The sequence below is a fragment of the Urocampus carinirostris genome, chromosome 5, assembly GCF_059441175.1.
Source record: "Urocampus carinirostris isolate Australia breed hairy pipefish chromosome 5, RoL_Ucar_1.0, whole genome shotgun sequence".
NCBI lineage: Eukaryota > Metazoa > Chordata > Actinopteri > Syngnathiformes > Syngnathidae > Urocampus > Urocampus carinirostris.
Genome location: NC_142353.1, coordinates 42,548,751 through 42,570,217, shown reverse-complemented (window position 1 = coordinate 42,570,217; position 21,467 = coordinate 42,548,751). Strand labels below are relative to the sequence as shown.

General features: G+C 41.6%; 1 protein-coding gene across 3 annotated transcripts in view; it reads left to right on the top strand.

Moving 5' to 3' along the window:
• The window catches only part of ppp3cca (protein phosphatase 3, catalytic subunit, gamma isozyme, a), a 95,710-nt gene that overhangs the window by 23,025 nt on the left and 51,218 nt on the right, over positions 1-21,467 (top strand). For all 3 annotated transcript variants that reach the window (XM_088336899.1, XM_088336898.1, XM_088336897.1), the window contains exons 2-3: positions 9,989-10,186; positions 17,110-17,234. In XM_088336899.1, the coding sequence (XP_088193025.1) occupies positions 9,989-10,186; positions 17,110-17,234 (323 nt within the window). The remainder of the gene's footprint in view (positions 1-9,988; positions 10,187-17,109; positions 17,235-21,467) is intronic.

Sequence of the window (21,467 nt, the reverse complement as noted above, 5' to 3'; positions counted from 1 at the left end):
TTCATGTATGTCGGTGATGGACCAGAGCCACCTCCCATCCAAATTGGTAGCGACTTCGTAGAGCTTGTCAAGAGCTTTGTGTATCTGGGGTCCATGGTGACAGACAATGGGGACCTAAAACCAGAGATTCTCCGCAGAAGAGCCCTGGCAGCATCTGCTCTGCAGTCTCTCTGGAAACCACTCTGGCGGCACCAGACCATCGCACGCAAGACGAAGCTCCGCATTTACAACCTCGCCGTACTCTCTATCCTGCTTTATGGCTCAGAAACATGGCCCCTGAACGACACCCTGTCCACAAGAATCGACGGTTTTGATAGCAGGGCTCTCAGAACCATCGAGAACATCAGGTGGCCCCAGCGAGTGTCCAATAAAGAGCTCAGAGCCCGTACGTGCCAGCCCCGAGCATCTTCCTTGGTCGCACAACGCCGCACCCGCTGGTTTGGCCATGTCCTTCGTCTACCACCAGACCATCCGACACGAGCCATTCTCCAGTTTGACCCAAAGGCCGCAGGCTGGAGACGACCACGAGGGAAACCCCGCACTCGATGGCTCGACGTCGTTGCGGGCGACCTCCAACAACACGGAGTTGCTGTAGAGGATGCAGAACAGCTGGCACAAGACCGCCAGCATTGGAAAAACCTGGTTCATCTGGTAGGCTCAACGCACAGGGACGGGACCCCCCGACCTTCGCTGGAGCAATAATCAATCAATCAATCAATACACAAACGGACCAAACACAAAACAAAACAGGTTCAAAGGCAATCACAATTACAAACTAGGCATTACTCAGAACAAACGGGCATGAACAGGTTTTTCCTCGAGGTTAAGCAATGGTCTGGCAACGGGCAGTCCCAAAAGGAGCGTTTAAGTACTCCACAAACAATCAGTTCAATGCGTCTCAGCCGGTGTCAAGGGGCGGGGCTAGCTGGATGCCATGACAACCGTGCAGGACATGACAGTTTTCGAAATTTTGATTCCAATTATTATTAAAACTATCTGGGCCTTCTGTGAAAAAGTCAAGTCGTTTTTATTTGTGACGCCCTTAATCACAAAGAGTCTCAAAGGGCTGCACAGATCAAAGACTATTGCAAACTATTATTACAGACTATTATGACACCATCCCTCTTCTAAAACCTATATGAGGGCAAATAATACACATACAGTGGAAACTTGGTTCTCGACCATAACCCGTTCCAGAACCCTGTTCGAAAACCGATTCGTTCGATCACCGAAATCATTATTCCCATTAAAAATAATGTAAATCCTTTTAATCCGTTCCAACACCCTGAATGTTTACCTTGAATGTTTAACGTAAACATAAAGCTAACCCAGGCTAACCGTACGTTCGCGTTATCGTAATCTTCCGTACGAAAGATTCCCCTAACATAAACGTGTAAAAATTAAAAAAATCAGGTCTTTTACAAGTCATTTACACCCTGGTCTCCACAACAAGTGGTGAGCGGTTCACTGGAAAGGGGGCTCCGTTCCAACACCCTCAATGTTGGGCTCCGTTCCAACACCCTGCATGTTTAACAAAACTTAAAGCTAACCCAGGCTAATCGTACGTTCGTGTATCGTAATCTTATGAATAGGATTTCTTACCTTTGTGGTGGTCAGCAGAAGGCGCTCGCACACCTTCTTCATATTTGGCTATTATTTCTTTCTTAAATGCAATAGTTGTACGCACTACTTTTCTTTTTTCACCTGTAGCAACTTTGCTGCTTGCACTGACTTTCTTCGGAGGCATAAAAAGGGGCTACGCATTACCGTCGTTCGAACTCCGATTTTTTTGACCGAACAGTGAACGAATGTCTTTCATTTTCCAAAAAGCATCTTGATTATCCTCAAGACTTTCGGAGAAACATTCTGTGGACTGATGCGTCAAAAATAGAGCTTTTTTGAAGGTGTGCAGCCTGTTACATCTAGCGTAAAAATGCCATAGTATTTGACAAAATGAACATGATGCCATTAGTAAAGCATGGTTGTGGCAGTGTGATGGTCTGGGGCTGCTTTGCTACCTCAGAACCAGGACAACTTGCTGCAAAATAATGAATTGTGGTGTTTACCAGAAAATCCTGAAATATGCCATCAAACTCAAGTTCTCTTGGATCATGCAGCAGGGCAACGGTCTGAAACACACCAATAAGTCCACCTCTGAATGCTAAAATTAAGGTCCACATAGGGCCGGAAAGGTTTTGATATTTTTTTGTGCCTTAATAAATGGAAACAACATTTCAAAACTGCATTTTTTATTTTAATGGGTTGTCTCATCTCATCTCATCAGCTGCACCGCTTATCCTCAGTAGGGTCGCGGAGATGCTGGAGCCCATCCCAGCAATCATCGGGCTGTAGGCAGGGGACACCCTGGACTGGTTTCCAGCCAATTGCAGGGGTTGTCTCTGTGTGATTTCAAAATTGTTTTGATGATCTGAAACCGTTTAGAGTTAATAACAGTGTCTGAAATAACGTCTGCCCGGTTGGCCGACAACTTTATCAAGAAAAAAAAAACATTTTGTTTTTATTTTTATTTTTTTTAATAAAATCCAACGTTTGCTTTATTCATTTTACGAAATATTCGTTTGGTTTTGAAATTTCGGATTTTCGGTTCTTTAGGCAATTTGCATACTCGGCAGCCAATCAGAGGCCTGCATCGAATAACTTCGTTGTTGTGCCTTTGCATATCATTTTTCAAAGTAGACGCACAGAGAACACAAGAAAAATGGAGAAGTGGTTAGGAATCAAGCCAAAACCTCAGAAAATCAGAAGAACCAGAAGAAAGGTTCAAAAGAAGCCAACAAAATGTATGACGCTACAAAACGTAAACATACATAAAGAGCATCGTGGAAAAAGGCGTTCACGTGGCCCGTAGCAGACGACGCAACGCAAACATTGCATGAATGAGGATGAGTAAATACATGTACATACTGATGGCAGATAGAAAATGGCGATGTCATATACATACAATGAATGTTATAAGTAGATTTATAATAAACTTAAATTTAAAGTGTTATATATTCTGGTTATCAAACATTCCGGTTGTATCCACCAACTCTGTTTGTCCCTCACCCCTCTCATCACCCGCCCCCCCCTCCGAAGGAAAACAAAGCCTAATTACAACAAAGACAGTTAGTTCTTTGTTCCTTTATCTTTTTTTTCCTTATCCTCACTGGAAATGTGGAACTGGAGTCGTCCAATTTCGTTGTCACAGCATATCCCATGTTGTAACAATGACAATAAAGGCACATTCTATTCTATTCTATTCTATCCTTATTGTGTTTCAAGTTGGGAAAAACGGGGCAGGCAACTTTATGGCTGGGCAGGCAACTTTTCAGTTGTCTGGCCTAGTGTCCGCTAACTTTTTCTCATAAGTCTCAGAAACTATTAATAATATGCACAAAAATATTAAAATCATGAAGGTGGCAAATACTTTTTCGGGGCACTGTACATAGTTTCACCATCTTTTCCCAGTGTTGACAGTAAATCAATCAATCATTTTCAGAGTTTTTTTGTAGGTTTTGCTCAAAAATTCAATGTGTGTAGGTTGTATTTGTAATAATCTCTTGTTGAGCAGTTTTTAACGCCTGTAACTTCCTGCCTGGTGCATTCCATCTGTGGCTAAAATGTTAGAACTGACGTGAGTGGCGATCCCCCTCCACACCACTTGGTCTTTTCCCTCTTAAAACCAAGCACCCCTTAACGCCCAAGAGCACACAAATGTCCATTAGTCCTTCAAATCTTACAACGGTTTCCACATGAGTGGCCAAAACTCTAAAATACCCTTCATTTTCATTGGCTTCTATATCCATCCATCCATTATCTGCACCGCTTATCCTCAGTACGGTCGCGGGGGTGCTGGAGCCCATCCCAGCTATCTTCGGGCAGGGGACACCCTGAACTGGTTACCAGCCCACAGAGACAGACAAGTCACTCGCTCATTCACACCTAGGGACAATTTGGACCGGCCGATTAACCTGACACGCATGTTTTTGGAATGTGGGAGAAAACCGGAGTGCCCGGAAGAAATCCACGCAAGCACGGGGAGAACATGCAAACTCCACACAAGAAGGTTCAATCTCATGACTTAAAAACTTTGCCCCACACGCGCTAACCACTGCTCTGCTCTGAAAAAGCATTACCGTAAAAAAAAAATTTCTAACGGCCGCCAGCGGCGCTCGAGTGTTGCTACCATTAACTACCCTGTCAAAGCTATATTATTATTATTATTAAAGCTTTGAAAACTCTCTCGGTGTACCGTCTTTCTTCGTAAATATGTGTAACCATGTATAATATGTATTTGCAACTGTTTATTTTTGTAATGTATTTATTTGTATTTATTTTAGACACTTATTCTGATATGTCTTGCACGGGTGAACGAAAAATGAGGGGCGGAACAAACGCGGGGTGCCGAGTTTAAGTGGGGACCGCTAAAGGTGAGGGACGGACAAGGAAAGAAGAGGGGGTAAAAAGTTGGTTAAAGAAAAAGGAGTTGCGTAAGTAAATGTGTTCATCTGATATATTTTTCCCACCCTTACCTTTGGAAATATACACTTTTTTCCTTGGATTACTTTCAACGGGACCCGGACTCTGCAGGTCTGCATCAAACCTTAAGTACCGGTATCATTTTCCGTTCATATTGCCGGCTGTGATTTTTGGACTGTGGACTTTAATGAATGACATTTAGTTTCAATCGTGGGACTTGAAATCGGGTTTGGGTTAATATTTTGTCTGTGTTACATGTTTAAATGTGGGCACATGCGGCTTATATACAGGTGCGGCTTGTGTATGTACAAAATCGGTTTTCCTCTTAAAATGTGGTGCGGCTTATAATCAGGTGCGCTCTATAGTCCGGAATTTTCGGTAGATTTTATCTCATCATCACACTTTTTTTAACTCAAAGTGCTACGTTGTACAACGTTTTAATGATCTATTATGGGAAAGTGTTCAGCCAAAACGATGCTGTACAACGTGGTACAGTGATTTAAAAATAGGGTGATGATGAGATAAAATCGAATGACTCATCCTATGTCATTTACATCCCTAGTGATCTAGTGATTAGATATTAGCATTTTTTTTTATTGTTATCTTTGTTATTACTTATGTTACTATAGGGCCGGGTAGCAAAATATTGTCAGACAATAAACTGCTCCGTAGTCAGGGTTGGGTAAAAATAATTTACATGTGCGGTATGTTTTTTTTTTAACAGATCCGTTTAATGCGTTGCGAGCGTGTTGCTAGGTAGCGTTTTGCTACCCTTCACAGGCACGGTTTGGGATGAAAGTTATAATATTATTATTAAAGCTTTGAAAACTCTCTCGGTGTACCGTCTTTCTTTGTAAATATGTGTAACCATGTATAATATGTATATGCAACTGTATATTTTTGTAATGTATTTTTTTTCATTTATTTTGGACACTTATTCTGATAAGTCTTGCACTGACCAATTAAAAAGAAGGGGCGTAACAGACGCGGGGAATGACGGGAAGTGGGGACCGGTAAAGGTGAGTGTTTGTGGACACGGCAGACAATAGTGGATATATATATTTTCCACCCTTAACTTTGGAAATATACACTTTTTTTCCTTGGATTACTTTTAACGGGACCCGGACTCTGCATGTCTACATCAAAACTTAAGTACCGGTATCATTTTCTGTTCAATTTGCCGGCTGTGATTTTTGGACTGTGTACTTTTATGAAGGACATTCAGTTTCAATCGCGGGACTTAAAGTCGGGTTTGGGTTAAGTTTGTGTTACATTTTTTTAATGTGGGCGCATGCGGCTTATATACAGGTGCAGCTTGTGTAAGTACAAAATCGGTTTTCCCCTTAAAATGTGGTCGGTGCGGCTTATAATCGGGTGCGCTCTATAGTCCGGAATTTACGGTATATAACCTAGTTATTGTTTATCTTATATCGCATGTATACAAAATAGTTGTCATTCCTGGCGACGGAGTGAGTTTTGAAACCATGTCAGCCCGAAAAAAAAGCATGCTGCATTTCTCTAAATGGGTCACGTGATCCGAATTTGGCTTCTAATTGTCTCAGACTGACCTCATTAACTTTATATTGGGTCACGTGACTCCAATAAGTGAATCTGATTGGTTGTAATGTGGGTTAGTTGTAAACAAGAACCTAGGGTCAGTATTAAGGATCGAACGATATTGGTTTTTCAGGGCCGTTACCGATTATTAGTATTAAGAGGAGGCCTATAACTGATATTTAGAGCCGAGATTTATTTGCTGTAAAATAATTTTTAGTAACTCAAAAAGAACTGGAATAAAGGTACATAAAAACATAAATAGCTCCCCCATTTTTTTGCAATAAATGAATTAAATGGTTTACAAAACTATCATGATTTAAATTAACTTAAGACAAAAAGTGAATCGAAATTTCAACGGGTCTCGCGAATTGAAAAGTGTGGCCACTCCTGTTTTAGAGCCAGATTGACGAACGAGTGTTGTGGTAACAGCTAATCATTCACCCTTCCACTTTTGCGTGATTTTCATGCTTTCTCTCAATCACAAACACACACGTTTGATTGACTAACTAATGTTATGATAAGAGCTAATCTATCAGTTGCCAATAACTGATATTTAGAGCCGAGATTTATTTGCTGTAAAATGGCGTGAGTAATTTTTAACAATGCAAAAATAAGGTACACAAAAACATAAGTAGCTTCCCGATTTTTGTCAATAAATGAATAAAAATGCCAATACAACTAACATGATTTAAATTAACTTAAGACAAAAAGTGCATCGAAATTTCAACGGGTTTCGCAAATTGAAAAGTGTGGCCACTCCTGCTTTAGAGCCAGATTGACGAACGAATGTTAAGGTAACAGCTAATCACTCACCCTTCCACTTTTGTGTGATTTTCATGCTTTCTCTCAATCACAAACACACACGTTTGATTGACGAACTAATGTTATGATAAGAGCTAATCTATCAGTTGCCAATAACTGATATTTAGAGCCGAGATTTATTTGCTGTAAAATGGCGTGAGTAATTTTTAACAATGAAATGAAATGAAATGAAATGATCTGCATTTATATAGCGCTTTTCAAGTCAATGACTTCCCAAAGCGCTTTACAATGTGCTCCACATTTCCCAATAGCGGCCTTGCAGCCATGTGAGGCGCTAACCTGCTTATTGGGGGTATTAGGGGTTCAGTGTCTTACCCAAGGACACTTCGACATGTAACACTGACAAGCCGGGATTCGAACTGGGATCCCTTGATCCCAAGACGAGCGCTCTACCTCCTGAGCCACTGCCGCCCCCGCAAAAATAAGGTACACAAAAACATAAGTAGCTTCCTGATTTTTGTCAACAAATGAATAAAAATGCCAATACAACTAACATGATTTAAATTAACTTAAGACAAAAAGTGCATCGAAATTTCAACGGGTTTCGCGAATTGAAAAGTGTGGCCACTCCTGCTTTAGAGCCAGATTGACGAACGAATGTTAAGGTAACAGCTAATAACTCACCCTTCCACTTTTGTGTGATTTTCATGCTTTCTCTCAATCACAAACACACACGTTTGATTGACGAACTAATGTTATGATAAGAGCTAATATATCAGTTGCCAATAACTGATATTTAGAGCCGAGATTTATTTGCTGTAAAATGGCGTGAGGAATTTTTAATAATGCAAAAATAAGGTACACAAAAACATAAATAGCTCCCCTATTTTTTGCAATAAATGAATAAAAATGCCAATCCACCTAACATGATTTAAATTAACTTAAGACAAAAAGTGCATCGAAATTTCAACGGGTCTCGCGAATTGAAAAGTGTGGCCACTCCTGTTTTAGAGCCAGATTGACGAACGAGTGTTGTGGTAACAGCTAATCACTCACCCTTCCACTTTTGCGTGATTTTCATGCTTTCTCTCAATCACAAACACACACGTTTGATTGACGAACTAATGTTATGATAAGAGCTAATCTATCAGTTGCCACCTTAATGTTCTTCTCTCAAACGAGTCAACTACACCTTTTATGGTATGTCATAATCACACATACGCTTTCTGCCACGGACTTTTTTAAATCTCAATATTATTAGCGGTCTTGATTTACAGGCATGTCTGGACATGCCACTGTTTATTCCGCTCTAACATTATTCTTCCGCCTTCAGTGACTCCAACCCCGGTCGTTTATAATTCAGAAGGCACGGGGTGGGTAGAATCCGAGGGGAGAAGAGAGTGGGAGACACTTATTTTGGAGAGAACGTCGTTGGGCGCCACCCCAAAATATACGCAGAGAGAAGCTATGGCAAAAAGGGAACGCGCCTTATTCCATTGGGGACACGTTCAAAGTTCCAGACGTTCAACATTGGCTTTTATAGTGTTCTCAAATAAAGTTTAGATATCTCGTGAAGGTCGTTCGCCCCGGCTCCCTCAACATATCATCTTGTGACCTCTTGCAAAAACGTCATCCCACGACCTTCACCAGATGCCTACATACTAATAAGTTATTATCCACATTCCACAACAAGGTTCAACTGCATATGAGCCTAAATAACCCCGGTTTTAAAATATATTTAATCAGCCTGTTGAATGAATAGGAATGCTGATTCCGATATCTGCCAAATTCCTAAATATGGGTGCTGATATTTGGCCAGCCCGTTAATCATTTGACCTGTAGTCAGTATGGCACATGGCGCTCTTGGAATCCTTCAATTCAATGACCATGAATCACAAGCATGTCTTAAGTAATCCCATATGATAATTGCAGTTTGGAATTTGCATTTCTTTTTAAATGCAAATTTTGCAACTATATATTTTTGTAATGTATTAATTTGTATTTATATTAGACACTTATTGTGATATGTTTCGCACAGGTGACCGAAAAATGAGGGGCGGAACAAACGTGGGGTGCCGAGTTTAAGTGGGGACCGCTAAAGGTGAGGGACAGACAAGGAAAGAAGAGGGGGTAAAAAGTTGGGTAAAGAAAAAGGAGTTGCGTGAGTAAATGTGTTCATCTGATATATTTTTCCCACCCTTACCTATGGAAATATACACATTTTCCTTGGATTACTTTCAACGGGATCCGGACCCTGCAGGTCTGCATCAAACCTTAAGTACTGGTATCATTTTCCGTTCATTTTGCCGGCTGTGATTTTTGGACTGTGGACTTTAATGAAGGACATTTAGTTTCAATCGCGGGACTTGAATTCGGGTTTGGGTTGATTTTGTGTTTGTGTTACATGTTTAAATGTAGGCGCATGCGGCTTATATACAGGTGCGGCTTGTGTATGTACAAAATCGGTTTTCCTCTTAAAATGTGGTGGTTGTGGCTTAAAATCAGGTGCGCTCTATAGTCCGGAATTTACGGTAGTATATAAAAAGAAAATAATACTTAAATAAAGCACATCATTGTTTTTTATTTTATGTTTTTATTTTTTACCGTGCAATCTTAAAACGCTTTGTTAAACAAATCAAGTTTGGTAAATGTACTGTGCTACCTCGTGAGTGTATTAAAAGTGTATGAAAATCTACTGCCACCTACTGATATGGATGACCATTACAGTTCTTCGTCTGAAGATAGCCAAAATGTATTATGTATTATGGCCTGATTTTTTTCCTCTTAAATGTGATGGGTGCGGCTTATAATCAGGTGCGCTCTATAGTCCGGAATTTACGGTAATCAAGTTAAAGTAACCCTACCCAACCCTGATCACGAAGCACTCAAGTTTTACCCGCAAAAGCACAGAGATTTTTTTCTTGCTATTTGCAGGGCTTCACGCCGAGCATTATGCATCAATTCAAGTAGAAATACCGCCTCGTTTCCATCCTTTCTCCCCGATTCACGTCTTTTGTTCCAGTCACGCTTGTGTTTTTCCGACTCCCGCGGTTCCCCTGTCATCTCCGAGCTTGAACTTCTTGCCTATAAAAGTTAAAACCCTCCGCTTGATGATTTCACAACTGCCTTTTCCTTTTTCATCCAAATAAAGCAATGTTTGTTTCTACCCCTCCACCCCGTCCCTCAACAGCTGTGCCATACCCCCCGCAACATAAACTGACCATAAAAGAGCTATTTGAAGATGGCAAGCCCAACGCGGAGCTGCTAAGAAACCACCTCGTCAAAGAGGGAAGAGTGGAGGAAGACGTGGCGCTGAAGATCATCAACGATGGGGCCAACATCCTTCGCCAAGAGAAGTGCATGCTGGAAGTGGAGGCACCTATTACAGGTATGGTGGCAGACACATTATATCATCTCATCTCATCTCATTAGCCGTACCGCTTATCCTCATTAGGGTCGCGGGGGGCTGGAGCCCATCCCAGCCATCTCCAGGCAGTGGGCAGGGGACACCCTGAACTGGTTGCCAGCCAATCGCAGGGCACACAGGGACAGACAACTCATTCGCTCATTCACACCTAGGGCCAATTTGGACCGGCCAATTCACCTGAAATGCATGTTTTTGGAATGTGGGAGGAAACCGGAGTGCCCGGAGGAAACCCACGCAAGCACGGGGAGAACATACAAACTCCGCACAGGAAGTCTGGAGCTGGATTTCAACCCACGACAGGTTCGCATGACATGAACTGTGCCGCACAAGCGCTAACCACTGCGCTGCCGTGCTGCCCACATTATATCAGCAGTGTTCATTTTACCTGTGAAAAGTGATGGGTCCCGGGGACTCGCATGCTCAAAAATCTATGGGTCCCAACACAGATCTAAGGGTCCCCAAAATTTAGTGTTATCAGGGTTGAAATTGTAAATCGGTGACAAATATATAAATCTATATATTCATTCAGTTTTAATCATCACAGTTAATTTGTAATACAAAGCTGTTATCACTTCAGATTTTTCAGTTCATATATTCTTCATGGTTTGCTGTCCCGCCACAGTTGTAATGCTTTCTCAAGGTCCAATCCATTATCATCCTCCTCATAGCGTAACCAGGAATATAACTGAGTCCATTTTGGCAGAAAAGTCCTTTTCTTGCTAGGAGTATTCTTTTGTTTATAATCTTTCGTCGAATCGTTCACTTCAACACACGTGTTTTCCTTGCCTCCGCGAATTTTTCCGCTGTTTTTTCGTGCCGGAATTATTGCCGTTGTTATCACTTTCTGCTTTAACTCATCTCATCTCATTAGCTGCACCGCTTATCCTCAGTAGGGTCGTGGGGTGCTGGAGCCCATCCCAGAAATCTTTAGGCAGTGGACAGAGGACACCCTGAACTGGTTGCCAGCCAATCGCAGGGCACACAGGGACAGACAACTCGCTCGCTCATTCTCACCTAGAGACAATTTGGACCGGCCAATCCACCTCAAATGCATGTCTTTGGAATGTGGGAGGAAACCGGAGTGCCCGGAGGAAACCCACGCAAGCACGGAGAGAACATACAAACTCCGCACAGGAAGTCCGGTAGCTGGATTTGAACCCTCACAAGAGGTTCCCAAGACCTTAGAACTGTGCCGCACACGCGCTAACCACTGCGCCGCCATGCTGCCCCAACAATATTGTACATTATACAAAATATTATAGCTGAAATAATTATATTAATCTATATTTTCATTCAGTTTTAATCATCACAGTTAATTGGTAATACAAAGCAGTTATCGCTTCAGATTTTTCAGTTTGGTTTGCTGTCCCGCCACAGTTGTAATGCCTTCTCAAGGTCCAATCCGTTATCATCCTCCTGATAGCGTAACCACGAATATAATTTAGTCCATTAGAGTATTCTTTTGTTTATTTTCTTTCGTCGAATCATTGGCTTCAACACACGTGTTTTCCTTGCCTCCGCGATCTTCCGAAGAATTTCTCCGCCGTCTTTTCGTGCAAAGAATTATTGCCGTTATCACTTTCTGCATTAAGATTCGACTTATTATCGACACTGAATAAATGACCAATTTTGTGTTGATTTTCACCTTCCCTCGACGACAACCACCACAACAATGACGTCATCTCGAAGCAACGAGATCTCTTTTGCCGAGATCGGCGTGCAGACGAAAACTCGAACCGCGAGACCAAAACAACAATGGCGGATCTGCCTGACGAAAAGTTTGGAGTGCGGTAAATCCTTGTTAAAAAAAAAAGTAATCGGATAATAAGGACAATTTTGTGTCAAAAAAATTGCGTCCCGGGACCCACGCTGATTTGACACTATGCATCCCCAGCAAAAATTATGCCTCTAGGACGCAGGGACGCGGGCAAACGAGAACACTGTATCAGGGGTGTCAAACTCATTTTAACTCGGGGGCCACACGATAGAACAAACATTCTGTCGGGGGCCGGACTAGTAGATTAAAGAGAAAGAAAAAGAGATAAAGAAATAAGAGAAAGAGGGAAGGAAAAGGAGAGAGGGCGGGACAAAGAAAGAAAAAGAGAGAGAGGGAGAGAGCGTGAGAAACAAAAGATAAAAAGTCCTGAGAGAGGGGGAAAAGAAAGGGTGAGGAAGAAAGAAATCCAAAGAGAAATAGAAAGACAGAAGGAGAGAAAAGAGAAAAGAAAGCTGCACAGGGTATGAAGAGAGAAAGAGAAAAGAGAGAAAAGGAAAAAAGGAAGTTAGAGCAAAGGAGGTTAAAAGACACAGAGAGAGAAAGAGACAAAGAGCAACAAAGGAAGAGAAAAAGAGAGACACAGAGAGTGAAAGAGACAGAGTGGGAGAAAAGGGAGGGGGAGAGAGAGAAAGAGAGAGAGAGAGAGAGAGAGAGAAATACAAGTACAGTGTCTTTGTTCGAGGCACCTTTCTTTGGCAACATCAAGTTGACATATTTCAACCTGCAGCTTGTTTTTCTCTTGCGCTTCTCTGAGTGTTGTCTCGCAAGCCGGATTCAATCCCCTAGCGGCCCTGATCTGGCCCGCGGGCTGCCTGTTTGACACCTGTGCATTATACGATGCCAGACTCTTGATTGCAAGGGACAGGGTCGGCTTTGTTGTCGTAACTCGGTCGGCGGCAAGCCAATTTTGCGTAGGTGTCTGACAAGGCCAGTGATTTATGGCGCTGCAAACATGGCTAACACATTCTCTTAATATCACAACACATTTAGAATCATTTTGAATTTTGCCTTTAACAGAGGTGTCCAAATTTTTCGTTTTGCGCTTTCTTTTCTCTTTCCTCTCCTTCTGTCTTTCTATTTCTCTTTGGATTTCTTTCTTCCTCTCCCTTTCTTTCCCCCCTCTCTCACGACTTTTTATCTTTTGTTTCTCGTGCTCTCTTCCTCTCTCTCTTTTTCTTTCTTTGTCCCGCCCTCTCTCTCTCTCACCCCCTTTCTCCCACTCTGTCTTTGTCTCTTTCACTCTCTGTGCCTCTCTTTTTCTCTTCCTTTATTGCTCTTTGTCTCTTTCTCTCTCTTTGTCTTTTAACCTCTTTTGCTCTAACTTCCTTTTTTCCTTTTCTCTCTTTTCTCTTTCTCTCTTCATACCCTGTGCAGCTTTCTTTTCTCTTTTCTCTCCTTCTGTCTTTCTATTTCTCTTTGGATTTCTTTCTTCCTCTCCCTTTCTTTTCCCCCTCTCTCACGACTTTTTATCTTTTGTTTCTCACGCTCTCTCCCTCTCTTCTCCCACTCTGTCTTTGTCTCTTTAACTCTCTGTGCCTCTCTTTTTCTCTTCCTTTATTGCTCTTTGTCTCTTTCTCTCTCTTTGTCTTTTAACCTCTTTTGCTCTAACTTCCTTTTTACATTTTCTCTCTTTTCTCTTTCTCTCTTCATACCCTTCACACGCTTTCTTTTCTCTTTTCTCTCCTCCTGTCTTTCTATTTCTCTTTGGATTTCTTTCTTCCTCTCCCTTTCTTTGCCCCTCTCTCACAACTTCTCTTTTTATCTCTTTTGTTTCTCACGCTCTCTCCCTCTCTCCCTTTTTTCTTTCTTTGTCCCACCCTCTCTCCTTTTCCCTCCCTCTTTCTCTTATCTCTTAAATCTCTCTTTTTCTTTCTCTTTAATCTACTAGTCCGGCCCCCGACAGAATGTTTGTTCTATTGTGTGGCCCCCGAGTTAAAATGAGTTTGACACCCCTGTGTTAGAAGGTGCGTGGTATCCTCATTGCCACATTTTTTTAAATATATTTAGCAAAACAAGATTATGTCTCAGTTGAAAAAAACAGATGAGTTTACAAGATGAGATCCACAACAAAAACGATGATCAACAACCAGGGTTGGGTAGGGTTACTTTAACTGGATTACTTTCAATTACTTTTGGATTACTCCGAAACCAAATATGCTAATAAAAGACAAAAGAAACTAAATATGAATAAAATGTCTCAATTTTTTGCAGGCTTGGGGAGTAACGGAATACACGGAAGGGCAAAAATGATGTTGGCAAGCTGTTTGGATTTATTTTCATTTTGTTTCTGTCGCATTTTATGTTCGTTTTGCCGGAGATCAAAGCCAGGAGAGAAAGCTTACCACGTGTTGTGAGTCATCATTTTATTCATATTTAGTTTCTTTTGTCTTTTAGTAGCATATTTGGTATTGGAGTAATCCAAAAGTCATTGAAAGTAATCAAGTTAAAGTAACCCTACCCAACCCTGTCAACAACCGAAGAAAATATGCTTTCTGGAGTGGCCCAGTCAGGGTCCTAACCTTAATCCGATTCGGACGCTGACCTCATTAAAGAGATTCACACCAATAGAACAGAAAATATTCCTGACCTGAAACAGTTTTTCTAAAAGAATTCCTGGGGCAGCACGGCGGCGCAGTGGTTAGCGCTTGTGCGGCACAGTTCATGTCATGCGAACCTGTCGTGGGTTCAAATCCAGCTCCAGACTTCCTGTGCGGAGTTTGTATGTTCTCCCCGTGCTTGCGTGGGTTTCCTCCGGGCACTCCGGTTCCCTCCCACATTCCAAAAACATGCATTTCAGGTGAGTTGGCCGGTCCAAATTGTCCCTAGGTGTGAATGGGCGAGTGAGTTGTCTGTCCCCGTGTGCCCTGCGATTGGCTGGTAACCAGTTCAGGGTGTCCCCTGCCCACTGCCCGATGATTGCTGGGATGGGCTCCAGCACCCCCGCGACCCTACTGAGGATAAGCGGTGCAGCTAATGAGATGAGATGAGATGAGATGAGACAAGAATTCCTTCTGAACAGCACAACAAAGTTTGGTTGATTATTATTTCCATTGAACAAGATATTTTTTAGTGTATGCAGGGTTGGGTATGGTTACTTTAACTGGATTACTTTCAATTACTTTTGGATTACTCCAATACCAAAAATGCTAATAAGAGACAAAAGAAACTAAATATGAATAAAATGATGACTCGCAACACGTGGTAAGCTTTCTCCCCTGGCTTTGATCTCTTTGATATCCGGCAAAACGGACATAAAATACGACAGAAACAAAATGAAAATAAATCCAAACAGCTTGCCAACATCATTTTTGCCGTTCCATGTGTTCCGTTACTCCCCAAGCCTGCACAAAATTTAGTCATTTTATTCATATTTAGTTTCTTTTGTCTTTTATTAGGATATTTTGTATTGGAGTAATCCAAAAGTAATTGAAAGTAATCCAGTAAAGGAAACCCTACCCAACCTTTATTGTATGCCATGGGCTATACACTCCGTGACATTTTGTTGGATGTGTTGTGTTCCGTTGGAAGTCATTTAAAAAAAACAAAAAAACCAACGAAAGATGAAAACGAAGTACGGTAAAAAGAGTAGGGTGTCACGGTTGCCATGGCGCCCAATTGGCCCCGCATGTGTGGCGCCAGCTGCGACTAGTTGACAGATTTCCTTTCTGTCTATTTAAGCTCAGTGTTCTCACTGTTCCTTTGTTGATCCGTCAACAAACCTCTGCCCTGCAAGACGTGGGTTCTGACTCGGTCCTGTTTCCTGTTGGTATTGTGTCGTTTATTTTGTCCTGTTTATTATTCTCTCCAGTTTCCATTCCCATCTAGTTTATCCTGTTTAATTTCAATATCCTTTTTCAATATCAATCCTGTCTGTCCCGTCCTGTCCGGTATCGACCCCATCTTTCCGATATCTGCTCAGTTATTTGGTATCGATCTCGTCGGTCCCTGACTCTCTGTCTTTCCACGCCAGACCGCTGCCTAACGTGCATGACTCCCCATTTTCCATGAAATAAAAGCTTGTGTGAGAAACGTCACGCATTTGGGTCCTGATTGGGTTCCGGTTCATTTCTTGTTTGAGATACTATGTTTAGGGTTCATTTGGGTGCTGGGAATCCTTGAAAATGCTTGAATTATAGTGTTGTGTTTTCAAGGATAGAAAATGCTTACATTTTCGGTGAAGTGTTTGCTAATGCTTGAAATTGTTACCATATTTCACTACAGATCTGCTTAAAAATGACGCTGACACTGCTATCTGGTGGCTTCACTTTGTGAATATCGAGGGAAAAAATGCAATGACAAAGTTTTGGAAAGTATTGGAAAAGTTTGACTTACCTGGGGGCGCCATTAGCTCAGAAGGTAGAGTGCTTGTCTTAAAGCTTTAAAACTCTCTCGGTTTACCGTCTTTCTTTGTAAATATGTATAACCTATGTATAGTATGGATTTGCAACTGTATATTTTTGTAATGTATTTATTTGTATTTATTTTTAGACACTTATTCTGATACCGGTGAACGAAAAATGAGGGGCGGAACAAACGCGGGGTGCCGAGTTTAAGTGGGGACCGCTAAAGGTGAGGGACAGACAAGGAAAGAAGAGGGGGTAAAAAGTTGGTTAAAGAAAAAGGAGTTGCGTAGTAAATGTGTTCATCTGATATATTTTTCCCACCCTTACCTTTGGAAATATACACTTTTTTCCTTGGATTACTTTCAACGGGATCCGGACCTTGCAGGTCTGCATCAAACCTTAAGTACCGGTATCATTTTCCGTTCATTTTGCCGGCTGTGATTTTTAGACTCTGGACTTTAATGAAGGACATTTAGTTTCATTCGCGGGACTTGAAGTCTGGTTTGGGTTAATTTTGTGTTTGTGTTACATGTTTAAATGTGGGAGCATGCGGCTTATATACAGGTGCGGCTTGTGTATGTACAAAATCGGTTTTCCTCTTAAAATGTGGTGGGTGCGGCTTATAATCAGGTGCGCTCTATAGTCCGGAATTTACGGTATATTTTTCACAGCGTTGCACTCTTGTTTAGGGGGGTGATCACATTGTTAACTATTTGTATGCTGCACTTTGCAACTGTAACTGTCCTTTTGTATTTTTTTGTCAGTATGCGGCGATGTCCATGGTCAGTTCTTTGACCTCATGAAGCTTTTTGAAGTCGGTGGATCACCAAGTAACACAAGATATCTCTTCCTGGGAGACTACGTAGATCGAGGCTATTTCAGCATTGAGGTGAGTCGTGTTAGCATCCTCTGTTTTTGTCTTTATTATCTGCTGTCAGGATTTATGTACCTTATTTTCCGCACTATAAGGCGCACCTAAAAGCCTTTATTTTTCTCAAAAGCTGACCATGCGCCTTATAATACAGTGCGCCTTATATATGGATCAATATTAAGTCGCATAGTCTTGGAACTAAAGGAAGCAGCCGCTGACTAGATTTTACCCCGAAGGCGAAGTCGTCCGCGGTGTATGCTGGGATTTATATACCGGCGTTTCATTTCCTAACCAATGTGTCAATCATCATTTAAATCAGTCACTATTGGCTAAAGTTATTCGGAGGTAAAGGGGGCGGATCCTTTTTATCATTTACAGCCTCGCATAGGCTAAAGGGGCGAAACAAAGCCTGCAATTGGCCGAAAAAGATGAATGTGAATCACATGTTGGGTTGCACTACGGCATAGAGAAACTATATTTACTATTCTATATTTGTAAATATTTTACTCTCCTGGATTTACTACACTCACGGTTGTAAGAAGACCATGGTTACGTATCGTTATTGAACGTGATGGCTGCAAGAGAACTTGGGTGAGCTATGCGGCTTTATATTTTCCCGGTATCTTGTTTTAGAACGATCTTGATGTTTCTGTGATGAGTCTATTTTTAAACTAAATTCAATTCAAAGTGTTTATTGTCATATGGACAGTAAAGAACCCCGTTTCCCTGCACAGTAAAATTCTTACTTAGTCTTCCAAAAAACAAAATGGAAACTAAGAAATGTTTGTTTGGTGACATCGTACGGACACCGCATCCGCGCGTGTCTACGACACGTATTTGCTTCTTTGCAAGCTTTCGGAATGTTAAGGGGGTAATAAGTTTGACTCAACTATCTGACTGTTTTGTCGACGTTCCCATTGTAGCGCCTTATAATCCGGTGCGCCTTATGTATGGAAAATATAGGACTAAAAACTATTTTTGGGGGGTGCGCCCTATAACCCGGTGCGCCTTATAGTGCGGAAAATACGGTACCTTGTCTGAGAAACTATATTTCAAACACCGTCTGTGCCGCCTTAAAAATCTTAGATAGGGGCTTCTTGGGCGAATGGGTTTTGCCGCCTTAAATTCTATTTCAGTGGCAATTCCAAAGGGCACAGTTCAAACATGCTGATTGGAACGGTTAAAAATAAGTTCTGAATAGGGGGGCTGCAGGCGGCTGGACCAATTGGTTTGCAGTGGCCTTGGTGAGAGTCATGGCTGGAGGGTGGCAACTAGACTAAGCTTGGATTCATTAGAGCTGCAATGCTGACCCACTTTCATGAGTAAAAGGATATCAAAGCATGTCTAAAAGTTGTTCAGATCTCTGAAGTGCCTTTTTTTGCTCTATATGCATATATGTGTTGGATTCATTCATGTGCTTCCATTAATAGACACTATTTATAATTTTGACTGTTGAAATGAATTGATATTTTTCGATAGATAGATAGATAGATAGATACTTTATTCATTGCCGGAGGGAAATTCACATTTCCAGCAGCATCCCTGAGCTGAGAACAATACAATAATAAAGCAAAAAGAATACAATATATAAATACCCAATGTGACGTGCTTATACCCACTGTAGCGTGTTCTATAGGGTATCTAGATAGTCTCATCTCATCTCATTGGCTACACCGCTTATCCTCAGTAGGGTCGCGGGGGTGCTGGAGCCCATCCCAGCAATCATCGGGCAGTGGGCAGGGGACACCCTGAACTGGTTGCCAGCCAATCGCAGGTGTCACGGGTACAGACAACTCACTCGCTCATTTACACCTAGGGACAATTTGGACCGACCAATTCACCTGAAATGCATGTTTTTGGAATGTGGGAGGAAACCGGAGTGCCTGGAGGAAACCCACGCAAGCACGGGGAGAACATACAAACTCCGCACAGGGAGTCTGGAGCTGGATTTGAACCCACGCAGGAGGTTCACAAGACATGAACTGTGCCGCACATGCGCTAACCACTGCGCTGCCGTGCTGCCCGGTATCTAGATAGTGCTCCACAGAATACATATTGCAATAAAATTCGGTAATATGCACTGTAGGGGGTGTGGTTTAATGTGGGCCTTTACTCTGCCGGGTGGAGTTAAAGAGCCTCATGGCATGAGGAAGAAAAGATCTCTTCAGTCTGTCCGTGCTACAAGACAGTGACAGCAGTCTGTCGCTGAAGCTGCTCTTCTGTCTGGAGATAATGCTGTGTAGTGGATGTGAAACGCTTCATGAAACAATGTGGCAGGTAGGACAGTCCTCGGTTCGGAGAGCTTGGTAGAAGTCACGGGTCACGGGACCAATGTAACCGCGGTGTACCTGTCCCACCAAAGATCCACATTCAGGCTGGACTGGATGATGAGGTTTTTTATTACAGTTGCTGCAGATGAAATGAGTCAAAACATTAGCTTCTCTGCTGGATTTGATCTCTTTGATCTCGTAACACACACTGCACAAAAAACTCTTGCAAACACGCTACCTCATGTAAAACTGTATTCATGCCTATGCTCACTTTGCACAATGTTGACTATTTTTGCACTTAACGCATATTGCACTAATACGATCCCAAAATTGTATGTAACATCCTACATGCCCACATTTCTTGTGTAAATATTGTGTAAATTATAACCTTATCTTCTTTGTTCTCTTTTATCCTCACTGTTAAATGTGGAAATGTGCAGGAAAGAGGTCTAAATATAATGGAAGCTAAAGCTTTTGTTGGTGATAGAAAGGAGTGGAGAGGTGTTGTGAAAGGATAGTGGGATTGTGGACGCGTTCTTAAGGGTGGGCTGGGCACCCGTATGATGCGGCAGGGGTAAACCAGTGAAAGCTGTCGGGCCCTGCTGTTGAACAAAGAGTGTGTTGTGTCACCCTGACCCGAGTGACATGGCCGCTTTCCGGTGTCCCATTTCATCTGGAGGGACGAAAGCATGACCAACTTAGGTGCCTAACTTGTTTGGGTGTTTGGGCAATTGGGTTGGCCATGGTCCAAAAATTCTTGAGTGGGTTTTTTTGCTATTTTTTTCCCTTTTATTTTCTTTGTTATTGTATGTGTTTGTCTTGCTGTCGGTCACCCCTCTTGAGGGATATGACCAAGGTAGATAGATAGATAGATAGATAGATAGATAGATAGATAGATAGATAGATAGTTAAATGTGAAACTGGAGTGCCACGCCCAATTTCGTTGTCACACTATGTTCAACCCATTTTTTAACAATGACAATAAAGGTATATTATATTATATTCTATTCTATATGAATCCCAAACATATAAACAATAACCCAAGTTTTGTTATTTTAGTTGTTAACAAACATTAATTTGTCTCGAAAGTGCAGACTTTCGGGTGTAATTTGAGATAATTCACATTAAGTTCAGCAAATATAGCTCTTTAATGGACTATATGCCACAAATTTCTGGTGAAAGTGATAAACGTTATGTACTTCTAAATATTATGTAAAAAACAAATGGTGGTACTGTATTTTCTGGACTGTAACAGCTATAAAATGCATAATGACAGTGTCTGAAATAACGTCTGCCCGGATGTCCGGGGCGTGCATCTTTTACGTCGGGCATACAACTTACAAAACGGGGTGGCCGACAACTTTTGCAAGAAAAAAAAAAGAAAGATTTTTATTCAAACCAAACGTTTGCTTTATTCCGATTTCGAAATCTTCGTTGGGTTTGGAAATTTCAGAACTTCCGTTCGTTTGGCAATTTGCATACTCGATAGCCAATCAAAAGCCTGCATCAAATAACTTCCTGCTTACAGATTTTCCCGAGCCTTATAAGGTCTCCCATTTGCATATCACTTTCCAAATTAGGCGCGAAGAGAACACAAGAAAAATGGAGAAGTGGTTAGGAATCAAGCCAAAACCTCAGCCCCAGAAGAAAAATTCAAAAGAAGCTAACAAAATGTATGACGCTACAAAACTGAAACGTACATTGAAATCATCGTGGAAAGAGTAGTTCACGTGGCTTGTAGCAGACAAAGCAACGCAAACAGTGCATGTATTACGATGAGTAAATGCAGGTACATACATACTGATGGCAGATGGAAAACAGCGAAATCATATACATGCAATGAATGTTATAAGTAGATTTATAATAAACTTAATTTTAAAGAGTTGTTCTGTTATATATTCGTATTATCAATCCTTAATACTTTCCAACAATGGATTTTTTTGTGATTAATCGTCTTATTGTGTTTCAAGGTATGAAAAAT